Genomic DNA, 22478 nt, shown 5'->3' on the forward strand with positions numbered 1-22478 from the left:
ATGTGCAGGTGCAGCAAGCAATCAGGAAGGCAAATGGTATGTTGGCCTTTATTGCAAGGGGGTTGGAGTACAAGAGTAAGGCAGTCTTACTCCAATTGTACAGGGTTTGGTAAGACTGAGATGAGGAGAAATTTCTTCACTGAGTGTTGTGAATCTTTGGAATTCTCTGCCCCAGAGGGCTGTGAATGCTCAGTCATTGAGTATATTCAAGGCTGAGATCGATAGATTTTTGGACTCTAAGGGAATCAAGGGATTTGTGGATCGGGCAGGAAAATGGAGTTGCGGTCGAAGATCAGCCATGATCTTATTGAATGATGGAGTAGGCTCGAGGGGCTGTATGACCTGCTCCTATTTCTTATGTTCTTGTCAATAGATGGCAGTGCTGTTCCAATCAGTATTGAGCACAGTTTTTAGCAGGTCTGAATCAGGCTGTTCAGAATCTATCCATCAGCGTATCATTAAGAGTGGTCAATTGTAGTGTTTTTCTTCAGCACTTTAAAACTCTGCGTAACTCCAATATGATCCTAACAGGTTTTGTTAAAAAAGATACTTTGGCTGAAGTGATTTCATATAATAATCAAAAAAAAACTGGATAGATCAATCCTTTCAGAAATGAAAATGAATTTATATAGCACCTTTCACATCCTCAGGACATCACAAAGTGCTTCACAGCCAATTAATTACTTTTGAAATGTTGTTTTGAAGGGACATGCGGCAGCTAATTTGCACAGCAAAGTCCCACAAATGGCAACGGGATAAATGACCAGCTAATTTTGATGGTTTTGGTTGAGGGGTAAATATTAGCCAAGACATTCCCCTGCTTTTTTATGAATAGTGCTGTGGTATCAAAGACATTAAAATGAGATAAAAGCTGATATTGATATTGAAATCAGTTGACAGAGCACCCGATTTAAATCTTCAAATCCTGGACTCCACCTTGCCTGTTAAAAATTGCTGCGTCTTACAACTGGATTTCCTATTTTTAAAGTTTGCTATTATCGCTTGTGTTTTTTGAGTAGTCGAGTTAGTGTCAGTTAGGCTGTCAGGAAAGGCACAAAGTGAAAGCCTGGCACTTGTCACCTGAAGAAAGGAGAAACCAGCCACTTAAGAGTGTTTGATCCAGATTAATGCTCACTGAGGTGGGCTGCCTTCAGGTCTGCCCCTTGATAGGGGGAGGAACCTGACAGAGCAGCTTCAAAAATGTAAAACTGGAAAGTAAGAAGCTGCGAACCCAGATTCAAGACATTTAACCTTCTTGCACTTGATGTGAAAAACACCACACCCAGCGCACCAAGATCTGCTTTTTGCTTCGACTTCCTGCCTCAGCAGTTGTCAAAATTTGCGTCCAATTTAAAAAGAAAACTTGACAAAGATGAAAACACCTCTAAAAGCATTTGAAACCTGTGTCTTAGTAAACAGCCTACTGCAGTTTTTACTGCAATCTTACACCCTGTTGGGCTCAGGGGCACACTGATGTTTGCTAGAATCGAGCCCAATGGGGTTATGGTTCAGGATGGAAGTAGCAGTACCTGCTGGATTAAAAAAAACCTCATAATTTCTTAATCATACGGCGAAAACAATCTAATACAATTCGCTCTGGCACTGCGTATAGGTTCAAGCTCTATTCATCTGTTTACTGTAGGGACTGAGATGAAGCTTTAGATATCAGTGGCTGGTATCTGGAGGGCAGATTTCACTGTGCAGGGGAAAGATGCTCAGTTTAAAAGTGAACTTTTTTATATTTGAGTGGTTGTGTACATCCCTCGAAAGAAATTAGTGCGTTAACCTCGTGAACTTTTTTATTTTTGAGTGGTAGTGTGTGCTCCTTCTCAAAAAAAAAAAGAACTATATTAACCTCGTATGTTATATATATCTTAATTATTTTTCAGAGAAGGAGATTGGTGGGAAGCCCGTTCACTGACGACTGGCAAAACCGGATACGTTCCCAGTAATTATGTGGCTCCTGTCGACTCCATTCAAGCAGAAGAGTACGTTACCAAACTATGTTCTAACCTTTTAGAGAATAGCCACAACAGATGGCAATAAATGTTTACAACTTTTGTATGCGGTTTACGCAACCGTTTGAACTTTGTGTTCTATTTAATAGCTACGATCAGACGCCTGCCATTTCTTTATCTGTTAATGGCAGTGCTTCTGATCATATACTTGCCATTAAAACTGCTAGCATACCAATAAATTCTTGGTGACCCCAGCATTAGGGGTATTTTATATTATTATTGTTTCTATTTATATTCTTTGTGCAGATGGTACTTCGGTAAGATGGGTCGAAAAGATGCAGAGAGGATGCTGCTGTGCCCTGGTAACCCACGGGGCACTTTCCTGATCCGGGAGAGTGAAACAACCAAAGGTAAGTGGACCATATCTCCAGGACTGAGGACCTTTTCAGGTCACTGTCATGCACATGTATGAAGTCTTAGAAACCCAAGTCTGCAATGCAGCCATCGGAATGTAATGAATTCACCTTCTGAATGTGCACTTACATCGAATGCATCGAACTTACAGCACAGAAAGAGGCCATTCGACCCAACCAGTAGTTTATGCTCCACATGAGCCGCCTCCCACTCTATTCTTCATCTCAACCTCTCAACATAGCCTTCTGTGGCCATTTTGGGGCAGTTTGACTGTATTCAGACAAGCAATGAAGCAGAGCAAAGGGAACAGATCTGGGCTGTCTTGGGTAGTGAACCCAGATCAGTATTGATGCTTAAAAGGGTGTCAGCGGGGGGAAATAGTGTCCCAGTTGAATCAATAAAAGAGAAAAGCTTTTGCAGAAATATATTACATTCGTGATTTAACATAGAGTATCCCATTTCTTAATGACATGGAAAAGAGTGGGGGAGAAGGGGGGGAAATGAACTTTAAATGTTTTATTTTAGCCTTGGAGACCCTGTACATAACCACTGGACAGAAGTCATTAATGGAGATTGCACAGGTTAGGAGAGAACAGCTCACGAGCAGAATCTTTCCTGTCACTCACACAGGTCTGCTGGTTTAACACTTTGAATTCTGTAATGAAAGACTGGCGCCACTGTGAAAATACCAATCATTCTATTTCACCAGGATGGAACAGCGGCAATGAGTAATGGCTTCCGTGCGTAGAAATATTTAGTGACTGATAGTCTTCCTGTGTACGTAGGTGCCTACTCCTTGTCCATCCGGGATTGGGATGAGATAAAAGGAGACCACGTGAAACATTATAAGATCCGTAAACTGGATAATGGTGGGTATTATATCACAACACGGGCCCAGTTTGAGACTGTACCGCAGCTGGTCCATCATTACACAGGTATGTGCAATGCATGAATGATATTATAGCATAACATCATTAGCAAAAATACATGCAGCATTTTTAAAGGAACCAATAATTATTATTTAAGAATAAGCTGGTGTAACTCAATAGAATAGCATGATGGGCACTTTCTTGTTTATACGTGAAAGGTCTCTTCAAAAACCAGACTAAAACTTAATTATTAATTAAACATAAAATTTTCAATAAAATTAGTTTTGAAGCCAAAAACACATTGAACAATATTTTCTTCCACCCTTTTATATTTACATTTATAATTCTGTTCCTATGTTGGTAATATTTCTGTAAGATTTGTGACACTGAAAATCTATTATTTAAAAATGCAGGAATCCGATTAGATTGTATTCTGATATCCAGAGTTGCGCTGAGAATGTTTGGCCAGAAGTACCACCAATAAACTGCCTAATCTTGTTGAGTTGATGTGTTTGTAATGTGATTGAGTTTTCATGTCAGCGTCTTAAGTGTTTCCTGTCGAAGGGAAATTTAGTTGTCAATTTTCTGCTTCACATGATTTTGTACTTACATGGGTTCTGAATAAACAATATTTGGTTAAATGTTAAGTGTTAAATCTATCTGCCTGAGCTGTTTAGGACTACACAGTGCTCTTTCCTGTTTGTCTGAGATTGTAGGTATATTTTCCTGGTCCAACACCTGGGACTATTGCATCAATTTGGCGCAGTGAGTATAGGAAATGAGGTGGGGGGCCCATGAGACAGCCTGGCCAATTTTATGTCCATTCATTTTAATGGGAGGAAAACCAGGCAGACTCCCTTAAGGACATCCATTCCTCCAAACCCAATCTTCTGGCATTCACTCCACCCAGGACCAGGAGAATATACCCTTGCAGATCTAATGTGTTGAATCCGCACTCTGGCCAAATACCTTAAAGTAGGTTTTGTATATTAGTTATTAAGTTATATTTACAGGTTTTGTTACATAATTTGAGATTTATTCAATGCATTTCCACTGGATGGGTTATTCTGTAACATGATTTTGAAAAATGAGAATTAATACAATGCCTGATAATACGTAACAAAAGATTTCTGAAAAATTATGCTAAAAATAGCAATGTTAGAACCCGAGTTAATTCGGCTAAAATCTGAAATAATTAACTGCAAGAGTCACACGATGCATTCTTTCCCCACTTGTGCATTCATTGTTGCATTATCTGCAAGGTTAATGCAACCTTAATAGACAAAATATAAAATAATTTGACAACATATGTAAACAAAATTTTAACTGTATCTTGTAACCTTCTAGAATCAAGGGATACTCCAGTGATTGGCTTGCATGATTTTTTAAGGTCCTTCCCACCCACATCATTCCCGGTCCAAAGAGTAAGCAGGTGATCTGCCCCACAGCCTGCACATGCGTCTAAAGAGCAGAATGGGCAAGAGAGGTGTAGGGTGACTCGTGTCTGACTTCTTTTTGACTTCCTTCTGTAAATGCCTGCCTTGCACTTGCTGCGTCCTCAACAGACACAAGTCCACATCCTATCTCTCTGTGACACACTATATTGGAATGCCATTGTGCCGTATTGCTGCATCACCTATATTACAATGTGATATTATTGATGAACCACAGCATTGAGTGAACAAGTAAAGAGAGGACAGAGTCATCCTTTGTCTACCCAACAGGAGGAAGTACATTGCAACATCCTGCTATGCAATCTACCTTCTGTCACTTACAGCTTTCATAAAATTGGTTATTAACTCCTCCACTGAAATAACAAAGAATTAATTTGTATTTGTACACTCATATTGAAAGCAGTCATTTCTATGCTGTAATGAGTTAAAGTTAGTGGTTAAATAGAATTTGACTTTATAGCATATTTACTGGAGATGCATTGACATGATTCCCAAGTAGTAAAGTGACTTCAAAGACCATTTCACTGCACTTTATTTCCAAACTGATAAAACGTTCTACTCTGAAATATGTATGTTTGTTTTTAAAAGCTGTTTAATGTGTTGAGCCTTTTACTCTGTAGAATGGTACAGTGCTGATGTTCCCGTTGCCTGAGCTTGTAATAGGCCCTGCAACAGGAAGTCTTGCTGATTCGGATATGGAAACGATTAGTATAAGGGGAAAACCCTGAAAAATATATACTGTTTCTAAAAAGTGAGCTTGCACTATTTTAATTACCATTTTCACTGAATGCTCATGGTTTCTGTAATGTCTATGGAATGTTTATGTGTATTTTGATGATAAATATTTGAAGCAGAATTGGAGTCTGTACAAGAAACTGAAACAAATTGGATTTAGCTTTCAGTTTTAGAAATTCAGACACTGTAGCACTCTGCATTTGATTTTTTTTTTCATTATTATTTTTGCTTAGTGCCTTTTTGACTGTTCAGGCAATTTCAGTCTGTGCCTCTGTGTTGCTGCTGTCGGCTTGGGTTGCTGGTGTCACTAATGGCATAATCAGATTGAATCCAGATTAAATCACCTGAAAAGGTGTAGAAGATTTACAGGAGCTTCAGTGCCAGTTAACTGCAAACTCACTCATTAGTTAAAAATCAAACTATGCTGCACAGGCCCTGTCGTTGCTCTGTGTGAATGTCTCCCTTTTGTCTTTCAAATGGATGGTGAATATTAGGCTAAATCTTTTTCCCAATTGAGAAATTGAGGGTTGTTAATTAAATATCCCATACTCTTACCAAATCTATAGTTTACTTGATTTAGAACATGATAGAGATTTGTTGAATCCTTTGGTTTAGTAGGAGATGCAAACTAGCCAGCTGTTACACCCAAGGCTATTTAAAACTTCACATTTTAATTCACCATTATTGCAATATAATATAGACATTCCCTGCACTTGCCAGTAAAGATCTATTTTGATCGTGATGGAGGAAGAATTAGTGGATAAATTCCCTTTCAGAAGCTATATCCGAGGAATTAAAAGGAAAATATTGGTTCAAGTCCAGCCTTGGAAGATGGAAGGCCGATGGTTCCCATCAACCAGAAATTTTTGTTTGAGGGCTATGGTGGCTTGGAAGAGTGAAGAATAAAATGCAGAAATATTAGCAATCACTCAATACGTTTCCTTACAAATCCATACTGGGCATATTGAAGCAGATAAGTCAATGGAAATAACACTCCCCCTCCTCCACCCCACCCCCGGCACTAAAAAGGTTACTCCCAATTAGCTAACAAATGAAGAAAGCTGTCCCAATATGTTAGAGAATTTTTATGAAAGCAGATGTAACATAATTATAAAAATAGCTCAGTATGAAGTGATCCTGTATCACTATAGTGGAAAAAATATGCTGCAATTTTTCTGAAATCTGTTTGCAAGAAGGACAATAGTTTGTGTGACATCGATTTGTGAGAGTAGGTGATAAATCTGACCGTCATAAATAGCTGCATTTTGCCTTTGTTTGGCTGGCCTCCTTAAATACCTGGGCCTCTTCCACCATCCTCACTGAAGGAGGAGGTGTGATGATGTAAGGCAAACATGGGGGCAGGAAGGAAAGAATATTAAGGGAAAACCTATTTCATTCAGGTTTTCTGCAAAGTGTAATGACTTTTACAACCTACGAGTTCTAAAATGCAATAAATTTCAATAGGTTAACCGCCAACATAATCCTCTCTCCTCTCATCAAACATTCTTGCTGTGATGGCCAGACAAGAAGAAAGAACTGTATGTTCAGTACCTTTAATACCACCACCTGAATATTTGTACCGGACAAGCATTGTTTGCATTTAATTCACTTTGTGGAACCTGGTAGTCACTGTTCTAAATTAAACTGATATTTTTGGAAATACATAAAAATATTTGTATACTTAAACCATCTTAACAGTAGCAAGAAATCACAGGAAAATGCTGACTAAAAACATCGAGAGTCTTATAGTGAAGGGATCATTGTAATTTATGCTTTTGGTGAAGGGATGTGATTGTGCGTTACTGTAATATGTACATGTTTGGTGTTGGTTACTGCTGTCTTATGATTAACTCTTTTGTCTGCTTTCTTGCTTTTCTCTCTTGTGCCTCTGATGTGTCCTGGTTACAGAACGAGCTGCGGGGCTGTGCTGTCGCTTGGTGGTGCCGTGCCATAAAGGGATGCCAAAGCTGGCAGACCTTTCGGTCAAAACCAAAGATGTATGGGAAATACCTCGGGAGTCCTTGCAGCTGATCAAGAAGCTGGGCAATGGGCAGTTTGGGGAAGTGTGGATGGGTAGGAATTGAGCTATGTCAAGGTGGAGTTGGGACTTGCAGCAGATGTGCAGTGACATGCGGTACACTAAATGCGCATTTGTTCCAAAAACATCCCATTTGGATTTGGATTTTATGTAGGAAATACAGAGGTGTGCCTTTATCACTTGAAGCTATTGGTTACCTTGTGGAAATATCACATTATTCTCTGAAATTGGATAAAACTGTCAATTTGAGCATTTGCAATCACTGAAATAATTTGGCGTAGATAGAATCTTAGAAATTACAGCACAGAAGGAGACTATTCCAGCCAATCATCTGTGGTGATACAATCCCTTCTGGAGTTATCTGCTCCAATCCCATTTCCCTACTCTTTCCTCCACATTCTTTCATATTTTTCCTTTTCAAATATTTATCCAGTTTCCATTTTAAATAATGTTATGTTCTCTGCTTTGATAGCCACTTGTGGTTATCTATGTTCTAATAACTCTCTGTGGAAAAAAATCTTTGATTTGCCAATGATTGGAAATCATCTTTCACTATTTACCTTCTCAATACCTTTCATAATTTTATAAACCTCTATTAGATTCCCCCTTTAACTTTCTTTATTCTAATGAAAAGCTACAATGTTTTTGCCTTTCTTCATAACTATAACCTCTCATTTTTGGTATAACTCTACTGGTTCTTATTTGTACTCTCTCCTTTGCTTTAATATTCTAACTAGAACAAGGTACCCAGAAGTGCATAAAGTGCTTCAACTGTGGCCTATCCAACATCTTGTACAAATTCAACATCACTTCTTTCCTTTTGCACATTGTACATTGGATACATTGTAAATGAGCTCATGTTGGTCAAAAATACCAATAGTCACTACTAATTAGTAATGTAACTATACAGATTCTGAGAAGAGGCAATCAAAATATTGCTATAATTTAGTAAGCACTCATCTGGAATGGTGCATTAATTGATAATTACTTCTACAATATAATTAGATTATTGGCAATGCAAACATTGATTATTATACTTGTATCAAAACCTCACAACTTTGGAATTGCGCTTTGAGCAATAATAATCAATAACATATTGACTGGTGTTCTGATGAAGCTTGTTTATTGTCCCCTTTTGGTTCATCGATGCTTCAAATTGAAGCACTCAAATTCATAATATTTATGGTGAGTTCTTCATGGCACTTCAAAAATGTGCTGAAGAGCTTTTTGCATATTTGGTTGCTGCGCCTCTCTACAGTTAACATAGTACCTCGTGCAATATCTAACACAAGACCCGTGGATGAACTTGCACAGATGGTTCCTTTTAGTCCTAAACCCATTAGCACTTGCAAACTGGCTCATACTTACACTGGAGTGAGCAAACCGAGAATAATCTGTTAGCCAAAAGGTACCAATAGTAGCTGCAATAGTCACAAGTCCTGTAGGCACTAACGCACGTGAACTTGTTTACATCCTACCTCCATTGCATGCATTCCCTGCAGGTCATACTGACGGTTTGTGCCATGTGTTAACCAAGGTTTGTCCGAGTGAGACACCACAGACTCTAGGATTGGGTAAAGATGCATGGGAGATAAATCGCCAGTCCCTAAGTTTGGACAAAAAACTTGGTCAGGGATGTTTCGGAGATGTGTTTATGGGTAAGGCGAAGAATCATTTTCCTGCTATTTTCTTTAAATAAAGATCCAGGAAGAGGTAGGAGTTACAAAGCTCGAGCCAAGCAACGGTTGGTGATACAATTTATAGATCACAAGCAGAATTTGCTGCCAAGCCGTCAGTAATTACTTACATTAACCTGTTAAAAGTTCCTTGCATGCTATTTCCATCATTTCGTTAATGTTGACTTTTCTATAATAAACAACTGGATTAATCCTCTCCTATTTAGTATAATAGTACAGAGATGTACATATGTTCACCATTTACCTCTGTGATCAGTTCTTAGATTAATAACAGCTCAGCTTCCATTTATACCGGGGTTTTAAATTAACATTTTAGCCCAAAAAACATTAGCATAAAGTAGACGAACCATTTAGACAAATTGCTAATTGTAGTTTGACCAAATATAAGATGCACCCCATGTGTTGCTAAATGAATTCTAAGCTTGCTGCTCCACAATGAACCGTGCACATGGCAGGCTCGATAATGTTTATAACTACAAATAGTGGCCTGGAGTTATCTTTACTTAATTTGAAAATTTTCTCCCCTCCCCTCTCAAACGCACTGATGCAATGATTCCACAGGTACCAGTAGCTGTCTGCTTTCCCACCCAAGCGGCCACTCTTTCTGTGTGAGGCCACTGGCTACCTGACCATGGACTTCATCGCAGCCAGGACCAATCCTACCCTTACCCAGCGTCCACATATCATCTCCTGCGGGGGTCACTGGATAGTGATCAGGAGCAGGAAGCTTGGCTGAAGTTTCCCCTACCGAACCCAGGGGCACTGAGGCCAACTGTAGCACCCAAACGGTTGAGATTTGTAAACTCAGCACAGACCAGGAATCAAAGCTAGTGCAAACTGGTCTTGATGGCTTAGCACCATACCATATGATACTTTCATCCACTAAACTGTCTGGGGTGCTCACAACCTGGAGTAGGGTTGCCAAGTCTGGTTGGATGTAATCCTGGAGGTTTCATCACATGACCTCCCACCACCAATTGCCCTACCCAGTCAAACTGCCTTTTTTCTCATCTCCAAAATTTTTATAACTAATAAACAAAACTGTTCAAAGATAATTTTATTAAAAGCACATTTTTTTAATTCCCTTTTTATTTTTCTCCTGGGTTATAGAATCATAGAAGTTTACGGCACAGAAGGAGGCCATTCGGCCCATCGTGTCTGTACCGGCCAAGAAGAGCTATCGAGCCTAATTCCAGCTCTTGATCCATAGCCTTGTGGGTTACGGCACTTTAAGCACATATCCAAGTACTTTGGGTTGCTTGCAGCAGTGTCCAAGAAATTAATCTTAAATTCCTGGAGATCCCAGGATAATCCTGGAGGGTTGGCAACCCCAACCTGGAGTTTACTGAGCAAATTGACTTCCGTGTGTGGGCTGGTTGGGATTCAAAGTAAAGTAAGCTACTGCAAATCCAGCTTTGCAGCTTCCAGCCACGTGAACCACATGGAGTTGGTCCTTGCATGCATACCAGAATTGTGGTGATTTTTACCTGCACTTCAGACAAGAACTCATTTTTATTCAATGACATTTGCACAGTAATGGTCCCTCTGGATTTGCGGTGACATTGCAAGATAGTGTCACGAATATGAAAAAAATTAACGTGAATTTGAAGGAAGAAAAAGTTTTTCTTCTGACAGTTAAGGTGAAAGTTGCTAGAATTCTGATTATATGAAGTGTTTTAATTCCCAACCACCTCAATGTTACAGATTGAGCAAAGATAATCAACACCATATAAATCTCTTTATCACAGAAGGATCTTCTTTTTATCTTTGTTATATGACTATCTAAATCCTTAAAGTCGAATTTTTTTTCCAACTCCCATTTTACAGTTACTGATGCACTTTCTCAATAAGATACCTTTTTTTAAAAAAAAAGTGTTAGGTTTAAGGATTAGTTCTCCTTTCCAATTTTCTCCTAAAATTACATCTCCGCAAAGTAATAATACTAACAAAGTAATCTCAACAACTAAAAACAAAATCTCAAATACCCACAGTCTTGTAGTTTATGCCAGAGCAAATTCCTCTGATTTTAAAAACCTAGGCCTTGAAATTATGCCACGAGAAACTAGCATATAAACATTAAAGGGGAAATTTTAACCCTACCCACCCGGTGGTGGGTAGGGTTAAAATTGGGTGGCTGGGTGTCTTGCCCACTGACATCCTGCTCTGCTCCCGCTGCCTGGACTGTTCTAAGGCTGCTGTTCTGAGCAGGCTCCAAGGACGCCCACCTGAAGCTGGCGGGGTCCTTCTTTGAATAGGCAGATCAGGGTCCGATGACATCGTCGGATTCTGACTGCAAATTTAACTGGTGGCCTGAGCGGGGAAGTCTTGTGGCTTTCCCACCAAGTGAAGATAGCAGGAAGCGGAGCTAGGCCAGAAGAAGCCCAAACATATCTGTTCTTTAACTTTTATTTTTACTTTCCTTATGGGGACTTGGAGGAGCAGGCGTGTTCCTTTCCAAGGACAGTTTAGGCCTCCCTTGCCTTGGATTCTTCCCCCCCCCCCCCCCCCCACTTTCCCGGCCCTCCTGAAACCCCCTTCCCGCAACTTACTGAGTGCCGACATCTGTTTGTTTGGTCCTGGCTGACAGCCTCCTGCCACCTGAAGTTATGTTCCCACCCGCCGACCTGCTGCCACTTCCCACCTGTTTCGGCAGGGAGCTGACTGGGGACAGGTAGATGAGGCCTGGGAGGTAAAATCATCTGGGCCTCGGGCTGCCAAGGCCAGTGGGGTTTGGCGCTCGCCTCAGCTCCGGCCCGCTCAATTCCCGCCCTGGATTGATATCGGGGCTTTAATGTGTTTGTCTGAAATTCTTCTCCCCATTATTTTAATGGAGACATTAACCCATTTATTTTAAACAGTGTCCCATGGTGTAAATTCAGGGCCTTAATTAGTTAGTTTAGTGAAATGTAACAAAGTAAAATTTGACAGAATAATAAATATTTTCAATAGGAGAGGGTTAATGATTTTTCCTTTTTCACATTCTAGTTGTAGAAGTATCATTCCTTCACATTCATGCTCTCACGTCCCTCCATCCTTTCACATTGTGTCGAACACCAGCAGTTCCTTGTGGATAATTTGGTTTTGTTTGCGTTCTTTTCATTGGCTGGGTTTAGGTACGTGGAACGGCACCACTAAGGTTGCGGTGAAGACTCTGAAACCTGGCACCATGTCGCCCGAGGCCTTCCTTGAGGAAGCCCAAATAATGAAGAGACTCAGACATGACAAATTGGTTCAGCTGTATGCAGTGGTATCTGAGGAACCCATCTACATTGTCACCGAATTCATGACTCAAGGTAAAAGTAGCCTTTCTAACAACTGAGTGCTTTTTTACCTCTTATGTCATCTCCTATTTAAAGTATAGAATTTCTGGGACATACTCCTTGAAATCCCTGTCCTCCCCAGCAGTGTCCACATGAACATTGACATTGCACTTACATCTGATGTTGTTTGCCTTGTGTATCTTTCATTGTGAATTGCTATGTCATATTTAGTGCATGTATGATGTGAAGCAGGTAAGTTGAACATTCACCACAGCAGAGGAGTTAGACTGGGCTACAGGATAAGCCATGTCAATACCCTGCTGAAAATGTCTTTTGGGACCACAAAGGACTAATTGATTTATTTAACTGACTTCAAGTGGTATTAGCTATAAGTTAGAGCGAGGAGAGGAGCTGGTACTTAATTGTCTAGTATTTTGTTGGTCACCCCATTTTGTCGAGGGCCACTATCTCCAGCAGTGTCTTGCTCAGTAATTCCAATATGCTTTGTCACAAAGTGAAGTTAAATGGGTGTTTGCCAAGTGACGTGTCACCACACAAAGAAAACAAAACTCTGGAACTAGTAATCATTCTATAAATATACAATAGTTCTATTGCTCTATAGATGCTGGAATAGTCCAGCCTCCCGATAGCGCTCTTCTGTCTTTTCTTACTGGATGCCTCCGTTAACATTGGACAGCAGGCCAAGCTGTGTAAATAGCTGTCCAGACACACATCAGTACCAAATTTATCAAGGGCTCCAGGTGAAGGTCAGACAGGCTACAAATTGCTCCCCAGGCCTCTGTCTCATATAATTACATCAGCCATATAAATGGGACATTTCTCCCACAAACATCACATGTAATGTAATGATCCTGTATAATGCACATAAGATCAGTATCAACAGTTGCAGTGTTGTACCTACTGGGCTTTATCTTTGCTCAGTTATGTTAGGTTGGACTTTTCGGTAATGGATAATGTTTTCCACAGAAATGTATTCTCAGTTGCATCCAGTGGTTGCAACATTGAATTGTTATTCACCACAAAAGGATCCAACATATTTGAACCACTACTCTAATAGATCAGTAAAAGTTCTTGGGTCAATATATGCAGCTGGGAAATGTAGCTGCAGCTATTTGTAAAACGCTGATTTTAAAAGGATTATGTCTCCCATGCCTCCTCCCCCAGCATAGGCTGTCCCAAGAATAATTTGAAAATTAGTAATTGTGGAGATTCACTTTGTAACCCTTCAAGCAGACATCAGGGGCTCAATTTTAAAACCGAGCTGGGAACTGGGCGGAGGTCAAATTGAGGAGGGGAAACCCATTAATACGGGTTTCCCAGATGTCCTTACGATTTTGACATAAGGACGTTTTTTTTTTGTTGGTTTCCTGTCTGACTGACCAACCTGATTGCTGGTCTCAGTCGGACAGGAGAGCAGCCAGGGAGAGGATGTGTTCAGGTAAGTCTGCAGGCTGCAGGTAAGTCTTTATTTGTATGGATGTGGGGGGAGCATGGGGCATGGGTGGGCACAGGGGCATGGGTGGGCATAGGTCGGCACGGATGGGCATTGGTTGGCACAAGGGTCATGAGTCATGGGGGATGGGATCGGGGATCAGTCACGGGGGGGGGGGGGTCGTCGGGATCGGGGGTCATCGCGGGAGTCCGTGATCGTTGAGGGGGAGGATTAGGGATCAGAGGATCGGAGTGGAGGCTGAGGGTCGGGGGTGGGAGGATCGGAGTCAGGGGGAGGATCGGCGTCGGGGATCGGAGTTGGGGGGAGGATCGGGGTCAGGGGTCCGTGATCGGGGGTCGGGTGTCCACAATCGTTGGGGGGTCGGTGCAGGTAGGCTTGTTGGGCCTGGGGGAAGCACTCCTGCTCCTCCAGCTGTGCCTTAGGCACCTACCTGTTAGTCTCGGGCCTTCTCGCCTCCTTTCACGAGGCGTAAAACAGAACGCCTGGGAATCCCGGACCCCCGGGGTTGAAATCAGGCAGTCCAGAAAAATGGAGGCCCGAAGCCTCCTAGAGCGGCTTTAAGGCCCGACCTGCCTCCTGGGAGCGGGTTGGTCGCCCGCCCCTCTTCCCGCCCTGGTGAAAACCGGAAATGGCAGGTTGGGGGTGGGTCTGAAATGGTGGCAATTTTCAATGCCCCCAACCCACCCATTTTTCACTTTGAAAATTGAGCCCCAGATTTATCTTTTCAAATCCTGCAACCTTTATCTTTAATTAGATTTACTTGCTGCTTACAAAAATTGTTGAATAAGTACAAATTTGATATTTTGAGACAATTTTGAACACCCTGTTCAAAGAAATGTTTGCTGAGAAACAGTAGATCTTCTGCTAATTTGGAGCTTGGGGAGCTAGGTCTTTTAATGTCAGACATTTTGACCTGGAGTTTCCACTGGGCTCACAGAGAGGGGCTACCACCAACAGTGAACAGCTTTACTGCAGCAGCTATTTTTCCATTACTGGTAATAAGCCAATGTTTTAAACAGGTAAAAGGGAGGAAGGATAAGAGAGTATATGCATTCCACTGATACTGTGCCGTGGCTCGAGGTGAGATTGCGAATTTGCTTTGTGTTGAAGTGGATAAATAAACCGGGCAATTATGTAGCTGCACAGTTATTCGTGTCCAATCTTATTTTTCTGTGCAAAATGTAGATCATCAAGTTTTATTCCATAATGTGGGAAATAATTTCAATAAATATATTTCTGCTTACAGAGCAATATTCACTGCACTTGATGAAAAACGTCATTGTGCAGAACACTTTGAAATGGCTCAACATTTTAAGCACTGTATAAGTATCAGTATTATCTATAGATCACTCACAGAAAGAGACTGTATAAGCTGAGTGAAGAATCCCATTACATTTGTTCAGATAGAAATATTTCTGGAAATATGTCAGACAACAATAGGTCTGTGTTTTGCATCTGTTCAATCCCATGGAGTCTAATGAGGAGAATGTTAGGTTTAAAATGGCAGACATATTAGACCTGTTAAAATGTCAATCAATCAACACTTTAAATAATAACAGGGACGAAGGACAAACAAACAAAAAGGAAAATGAACATCATTTTTGTGACATATGAGTAGGAATAGTGCATGATTACTTGAGTAAATTACATTAATCTCTATGTATGCCCTATAATGTCATCCATTAAAAATAGTGGGAGCTAAGGTCACATTTCCTACGATAGATAATATGTGTCCCACGTCACTTGTAAATTGAAAAATTCTGATTCCTATCCATTAATGTATTTCATGTTCTTGTGATGAACTCCATCCTCTTTACTTGGGTTTTCTTTATAAGATACTGAAAGGGGAAAAATCCTTTATTTTAATCTATTGTAGCACTCCTTGAACAATTTACAACCTGATTGTATCTAAAATTATTCTCGCGGAAACTGAAGAATTCTTTCCAGAATTGATGACTAGTGCAGATCATATATACAACGTGACTTTAAAAACTGCACTTGAAAAAAAAATTAAGCAATATTTCCACAAAATAAATATAGCTGGAAAAAGACCCATCTCCTAGTTAAGTAAGAGTTCTCAATTTTTTGAACTATTAACTTCTGCCCTAATGGAGATGCTGCAGTTCTTATAGAGCGGTTTAGTTTATACTGTAAACGGAAGCAAAATGTCGAGCTCTTTCTGCATTTGTCTTTGGAATTGGTTTATTCTGAGTGCCACAAGATGAAAAATGCTTTAAATAAATGGATTCATAGGGGGTAATTTTATCTTTTGTTGACAGTGTAAAACAGGAGACATTTAAGATAATTAGCAAAAGAACCGGGGCTGGGTGGCGGTGGGGGGGGGTGTGATGAGGAGACATTTTTTTACGCAGTGAGTTGTTATGATCTGGAATGCACTGCCTGAAAGGATGGTGGAAGCAGATTCAATAGTAACTTTCAAAGTGGAATTGGATAAATACTTGAAAAGGAAATATTTGCAGGGCTATGGGGAAAGAGCAGGGGATTGGGACTAATTGGATAGCTCTTTCAAAGTGCCCGCACAGGCATGATGGGCTGAATGGCCTCCTTCTGTGCTGAGTGATTCCGTGATTCTTCTACATCAAATCGGCCGTCCATTATACACCCCACCGATATTCCTTTCCATTAACTTCAATGGAAAGGAAAACAAGGTAGATGTATAATGGGTGGCTGAATCGATATCACCCATTTTACACTATCGCCAGTAGTTAAAATTACCCCAATTGTGTCTTCAGATCGTAGTTCTAAAGAAATGGATTCCTTTGCAGCCTGTGTTGAGAACTTGCCCACATCCTGGTGTTTGCCACCAACTCGTGTGACTGGGGGTCACTTGCAATAGGTTCTGCATCATCGTACAAGACTTCAACATGCACAGTACACATCCATATGAAAACTATTGCAAAACTCTGAGTGCACAATATCTCTTTCCCAGTTCTTATGACAGACATTAAACTTGTTGAAAATTAAAACGTGTTGCGTTCTGTTTGATGTTCTGTATTTTATTACATTGTTCTTTTAAAATCACAATCAGAACTGACTCATAAGTTCTGGTTGCGAAATCTGGCTATGTTCATAGGCCATAAACTTATTGACCTGATCCAACACTGACAATAAGGATAAACACTATCAACTGCATAAAGAACATTGTAGCTTTGAATATGGAGAACTACATATATAGATATATGCAGAAAAAGGCAAATATCTAATTTTATATGACAAACATATCACTTGTCTAATTATCTAATTAAGTGCCATTAATAGAGAACTGTTGTCAGAATCCATTCTATTATAGAAAAAGTGAGACCGCTAGCACCTGGTATGGGAAGACATTCTCAAACTGAGTATTAGAAAATCTGACATAACCAGGATTATTCTTTTTTAAGAAAAAAGGTCTTTGGAAATTGCACAAGCAGCATGTTGTATTGAGAGGTGTTTTCATAGTGTTCCCTTTAATAAATAAATTTAGAAAAAAATTAATAAAACATAACACCAAGCCATCATTAATCAAATTGCAAGAATATTTTAGCTTGCTGAAGTATCAGAGTAGCCAGTGCCCATGCAATCATGCACCAGATGAGTCAGCACTATCAGGAGAAAACTTGAGAAACAAAGTAAAAAAAAAATGGAGTCATGGGGCTCGATGTTAGCAGGGCTGCGGGTTCACGGCGGGGGGGCTATTGGGCGCGTGGGTAATGCGCTCGGTGAAATTAGTCTGCCCCCCGCGCGATCGCAGCCTAATTGGATCCACTTACCTGGTCTTCCGGGTTCCCCACTGCTGATCTGCGCGGCGGGCGGGCTGCGCATGCGCAGTAAGCTCTGTCAGCTGGAGGAGCTCTATTTAAAGGGGCAGTCCTCCACTGACTGATGCTGCAACAAATAGAAAAAATTACAGCATGGAGCAGCCCAGGGGGAAGGCTGCTCCCAGTTTAATGATGCCTCACTCCAGGTATCATTAGATGGGGTGAGGAGGAGAGGGAGGACAGAGATCTTCCCCCCTGGCGGGCGGGAGGAAGCGGCCTGCCTCTGCCACCAGGAAGGCCTGGCTCGAGGTGGCAGAGGAGGTCACCTGCACCACCAACATATCGCCCACCTGCACACAGTGCAGGAGGTGCTCCAATGACCTAAGTAGGTCAGCCAAAGTGAGTACACTTACTCATTCCCCTGCACTCCATCTGCCACATCACCGCCCCCACCCCACATCTCCTTCTGCACTGCCAACACTACTCTGTCACATCACCTCTCACACCCACTCAAAGCTCATCCTCATCTTACCTGCACTTACTCACCTCGCCAGTACTCATCCCACCACTACCACTCAACCCAATCCTCATACAATCTCATGGCTCTATCTCATACTCACCCTCTCGTGCATCTCTTTCACAGTCAGCCTCACTCAACCTGCCACTACCTGTGCTGCAGCCACAGGGCATGCATCACATATGTGCAGTAGGCAGCGTAAGGCAAACGTTTCGTGAGCATGAAGGGGATGCACAAGGGTGTTTGAGGGTTTGTCATGGTTTTTACTTATATTAAATTTCTGACCAACTCACATTACATATTATATTGGCACCACTACTGCCACGTCTTTGGAAATCTTGTCTGGTTTGTGCAATAATGCCCTTTCCTGAGGATCACTATGAAGACCCACAACTGATGCCACCCATTGTGTCACTGCAGAGTGGTGTAGGTGTATTTGCAGGGCTCTTTTGTGGAGACATCGGCGATGTCCCCGGTGGCACCCTGGAAGGATGCGGAGGAGAAGTTGTTGAGGGCAGTGGTGACTTTGACAGCGACAGGTAAGAAGATGGTGCTCGGGCCAACCAGGAGCAGCTCCGCATGAAGGAGGCTGCAGATGTCCACGACTACATGTCGAGTGACTCTGAGCCTCCGTGTGCACTGCTGCTCAGAGAGGTCCAGGAAGCTGAGCCTCGGTCTGTGGACCCTGTGGCGAGGGTAGTGGCCTCTGCGACGCATCTCTGTCTGCGGTTGCCCTCTCTCCTGCTGTGCAGGTGGATGTGTCACAGCACTCTGTTGTGGAGCTCCACGTGTCAGAGGTGGACGGCGTGGCTGGCGAGGCTGGTGATGCTGTTTGCCCTCCGAGGAGGTTATGACTGCAGCTACGGCGGCCCCCATCCGGAAGATGTACATTTGAGGGGGTCTCTGGACCCCGGGGTAAGTGTGCAAGTTTGTGAATTTTCTTGTCAGGAGGAGGGTGGTGGAGACCAAACTTTGTCCCAAGTGACAGAGTGGCCTCCTGCAGTGAGTGAGGGTCTCCCCCACCGACCTGTCAAATGGACCTTTGCAGCTGCCACAGGCTGACAGCTGCAACACGTCCATTTCAACTGGGAGCGTTTCCCCCAGTATGGGAAACAGTCCCAGTTGTCTATAAAATCCCACCCCTCCTCACATATTCACTTAATCAGGTCAGTTAATGACCTGAAATATCTACGTAAATACTTTTAAGTGGCATCCCACTGGCTTTAATTGCCCACGGGAGTCCCACCTGCGGGGGCCGTGCGCGCACGCCGGCGCATCTGTGGGGAACCCGGAAGTGGGCGGGTTGGAGCCGGGCTCCCGACCCGCTCCGGGATTCCTCGATTTTCAGAGCCCCCCCCCGGCCAGGAACGCACCCAATAGCGGGTGCTAAAATGCAGCCCATGATCTGCATCATCAAACTTCAAAAGTTTAATTTCCAAGTTATTGATGATTTATCTTATTCCTTTCTCAGGAAGCTTGCTTGATTTCCTAAAGGATGGTGATGGAAGGATATTAAAACTACCACAATTGGTCGACATGGCAGCACAGGTACTGGGAATGGATTTCCCATTCTTCATAGATCAGTATTTTATTAGTTTGATTTTTTTTGCCTTAAGCTTTTAGATCTTAGGTGATTCTGTTTTTATAGCAATGGTATAAGGTGGATAGTTCTTCAGCCAAATTTATTCAATAGCATACAATAATGGATGTGACTAAACAAATTTAGAGCAACACTGCACATAAAAAATTTCAGTTTATTTATGAAGCAAATAAACATGAAGTAACAAAAGTAACAGATATACATTTTTTTGGAAAGCTGAAGAAAACATATTAACCTGTAGAATTGTGGATAATTAATTTAGAATAATGTCTGTTATGACTAGCTGCAGTCTGGAAAGTGAACATCTACAATATGTGTTGCACATCAAAAGTCAAAATCAAACCCTAAAAGTGAGGGTGGGAGATGATCCTTTTATAAAGGGGAATTCTTTCACAGTAGGGTTGTAATGGATTATGCATCACAATACCTGGTTTTAGAAAAGTGTGAAACCCAACTAATATGTGTTTCAAAAAGAGCTGAAGAATGTGGCAATCTGTAGCTTTAACATTTAGTCATTGCAAAGTTAACTGAGGCTAGTCCTTATAAATTAGTTTTTCATCTGGAGTTCTTGATTAGTTTGCTGGGATAACTATTTGTATTCACCAATTAGTGAATTTACTATATAATGTTCTACTGATAGCACTTCTGACTTCTATAGTAGCCCAGGAGGCAAGATGATGATACTGCCTCCTGAGTATCTGAGAACCACCAATGGAGATGGACTGCTTCCCTCCTCAAGCAATGTTCCTCCCTCCTGCCCTTTCCCCACCTGAACCAGAGGACCATTGTATTCAATGGAATATTTGATTGTCTCAATCTAAACTTATTCTGTTCCCAGCTGAATACATATCCAGCTCCTTTTGGAAAGAGCTAAGCAACACAACCTCAACTGTTTTTGCTGGAAATCTATTGCACGTATCAAACGACTGTTTGGTGGGGGAAGTTTCTTTTAATCTGTAATCTCACTTGAGGCTTGTTAATATTGAACCTTTAGCCCACTTACATCAACATCAGTGTGTACCTCTCGGCATTTTAAAGAGCTGGGTCATGCCTCCCTGCGGTCTTTTCTCCAATGGTTTCTTGGCCAGTTTAGTCTGTAAAACTGGTGGACAGCCAATTGTAATTAGTATCGAAGGGCAACTAAGCCCAAACTATAATTATGGGAGATAGGGCTACTCCTCAGCTGGAGTTTGTCCGCAATTTAGTGATCATTTATGGATGAAATCAGATCGATTCAGTTCTTGACCCAGTTGTAATTTGTTTTCTTTGTAGCAGGTATTGGCGAAACAGCAGGCAATCATTTCCTGGTGTGAAATCATTGCAGTATATTCTGGATAGGATAATGTAATTGGAACTGGTTTGTGCTTTGCAGCTACAGTGTGTAATCTTCCACAAAATCATACTTAATGATAAAACTCTTTGGAAAGTTTTATAGCACAAAGCACAAGCCACAAGCCACTAGTGTCCCTCGATCATGAATATACTGCAGGAAGAATTAGTAATGCCTTTTTGGAGTGGCTTATTTTTCACAGAAGTAACGTTAATAGCTTGATTTCTGTATTGTATGTGCCATAAAAAGTTATTGGATACTGAACTCTGCTCAGTGAACTCTTTCAATTAATATTTTTAAATGGAGTGGAACTAAGATGAATTGTTCCCTTTTTGTTGGTGAATTTGGATCCTGGGAACTGTAAACCAGTGAGCTTAACTATAGTTGTATTGAAGATATTATATGAGATGCTACAAAGAAACTCTTAGAGAATATTGCAGTTATTTAGGGATACTCAACACAGCATTAGAAAGCACAGGCAATACTTTGAGGAAGTGACTGAAACAGTAGATGAAGGAAGTCCAATGGGTATTGTAGGCCTGATGGTCTAATATCTATTGTGGGGAAGTTATTTGAAACTATAATTAAGGACAGAGTGACTGAGCACTTAGAGAAATTTGAGCTGATTAGAGAGAGCTAACATGGATTTGTAAAAGGTAGGTCATGTCTAACGAACCTAACTGAATTTTTTGAGGCAGTAACTAAAGTAATAGACGGGAATGTCTATGGATGTAGTTTATATGGACTTCCAGAAGGCATGGAATTGAAGGCAAATTATTGACCTGATTAGGAGATCGGTTAGGCGGTAGAAGACAGAGTAGGGATAATAGGTGTGTACTCGAATTGGAAGGAAGTGGTGTCCCACAAGGATCTGTACTGGGGCCTCAACTATTCACTATATTTATTAATGACTTAGATAACACAATAGAGAGCCATATCTCCAAGTTTGCTGATGACACAAAGATTGGTGGCATAGTAAGTAGTGTAGATGGAAGAATAAAATTACAAAGAGACATTGATAGATTAAGTGAGTGGTCAAAACTGTGGCAGATGGATTTCAATGCAGGTAAGTGCGAGGTCATCCCATTTGGACCAAAATAGGATAGAACCGAGTATTTTTTAAATGGTGAAAAGCTAGGAACAGTGGAGGTCCAAAGAGAATTAGGGGTCCATGTACACAGATCACTAAAATGTAGTAGTCAGGTACAAAATAAACTTTTTCCGCTGGCGGGGGAGTCTAGGACAAGGGGACATAACCTTAAAATCAGAGCCAGGCCATTCAGGAGAGAAGTTAGGAAACATCTCTTCATGCAAAGGGTGGTAGAAGTGTGGAACTCTCTCCCACAAAAAGCAGTAGATGCTAACTCAACTAAT

At 41.3% G+C, this 22478-nt stretch overlaps 1 protein-coding gene across 7 annotated transcripts in view; it reads left to right on the forward strand.

Annotated features, from left to right (window-relative positions):
• LOC137342642 (tyrosine-protein kinase Fyn-like) overlaps positions 1-22478 on the forward strand; it is a 235288-nt gene that overhangs the window by 202351 nt on the left and 10459 nt on the right. For 5 of the 7 annotated variants that reach the window (XM_068006681.1, XM_068006679.1, XM_068006682.1 and 2 more), the window contains 6 exons: positions 1890-1988; positions 2265-2368; positions 3158-3307; positions 7339-7503; positions 12279-12458; positions 19646-19722. In XM_068006681.1, coding sequence (XP_067862782.1) covers positions 1890-1988; positions 2265-2368; positions 3158-3307; positions 7339-7503; positions 12279-12458; positions 19646-19722 — 775 coding nt within the window. Of the gene's footprint in view, positions 1-1889; positions 1989-2264; positions 2369-3157; positions 3308-7338; positions 7504-8970; positions 9127-12278; positions 12459-19645; positions 19723-22478 lie in introns of all 7 variants that reach the window. The other 2 variants (XM_068006684.1, XM_068006678.1) reach the window with 2 other exon arrangements.

Source organism: Heptranchias perlo, chromosome 26 (assembly GCF_035084215.1).
Source record: "Heptranchias perlo isolate sHepPer1 chromosome 26, sHepPer1.hap1, whole genome shotgun sequence".
Taxonomy (NCBI): Eukaryota; Metazoa; Chordata; class Chondrichthyes; order Hexanchiformes; family Hexanchidae; genus Heptranchias; species Heptranchias perlo.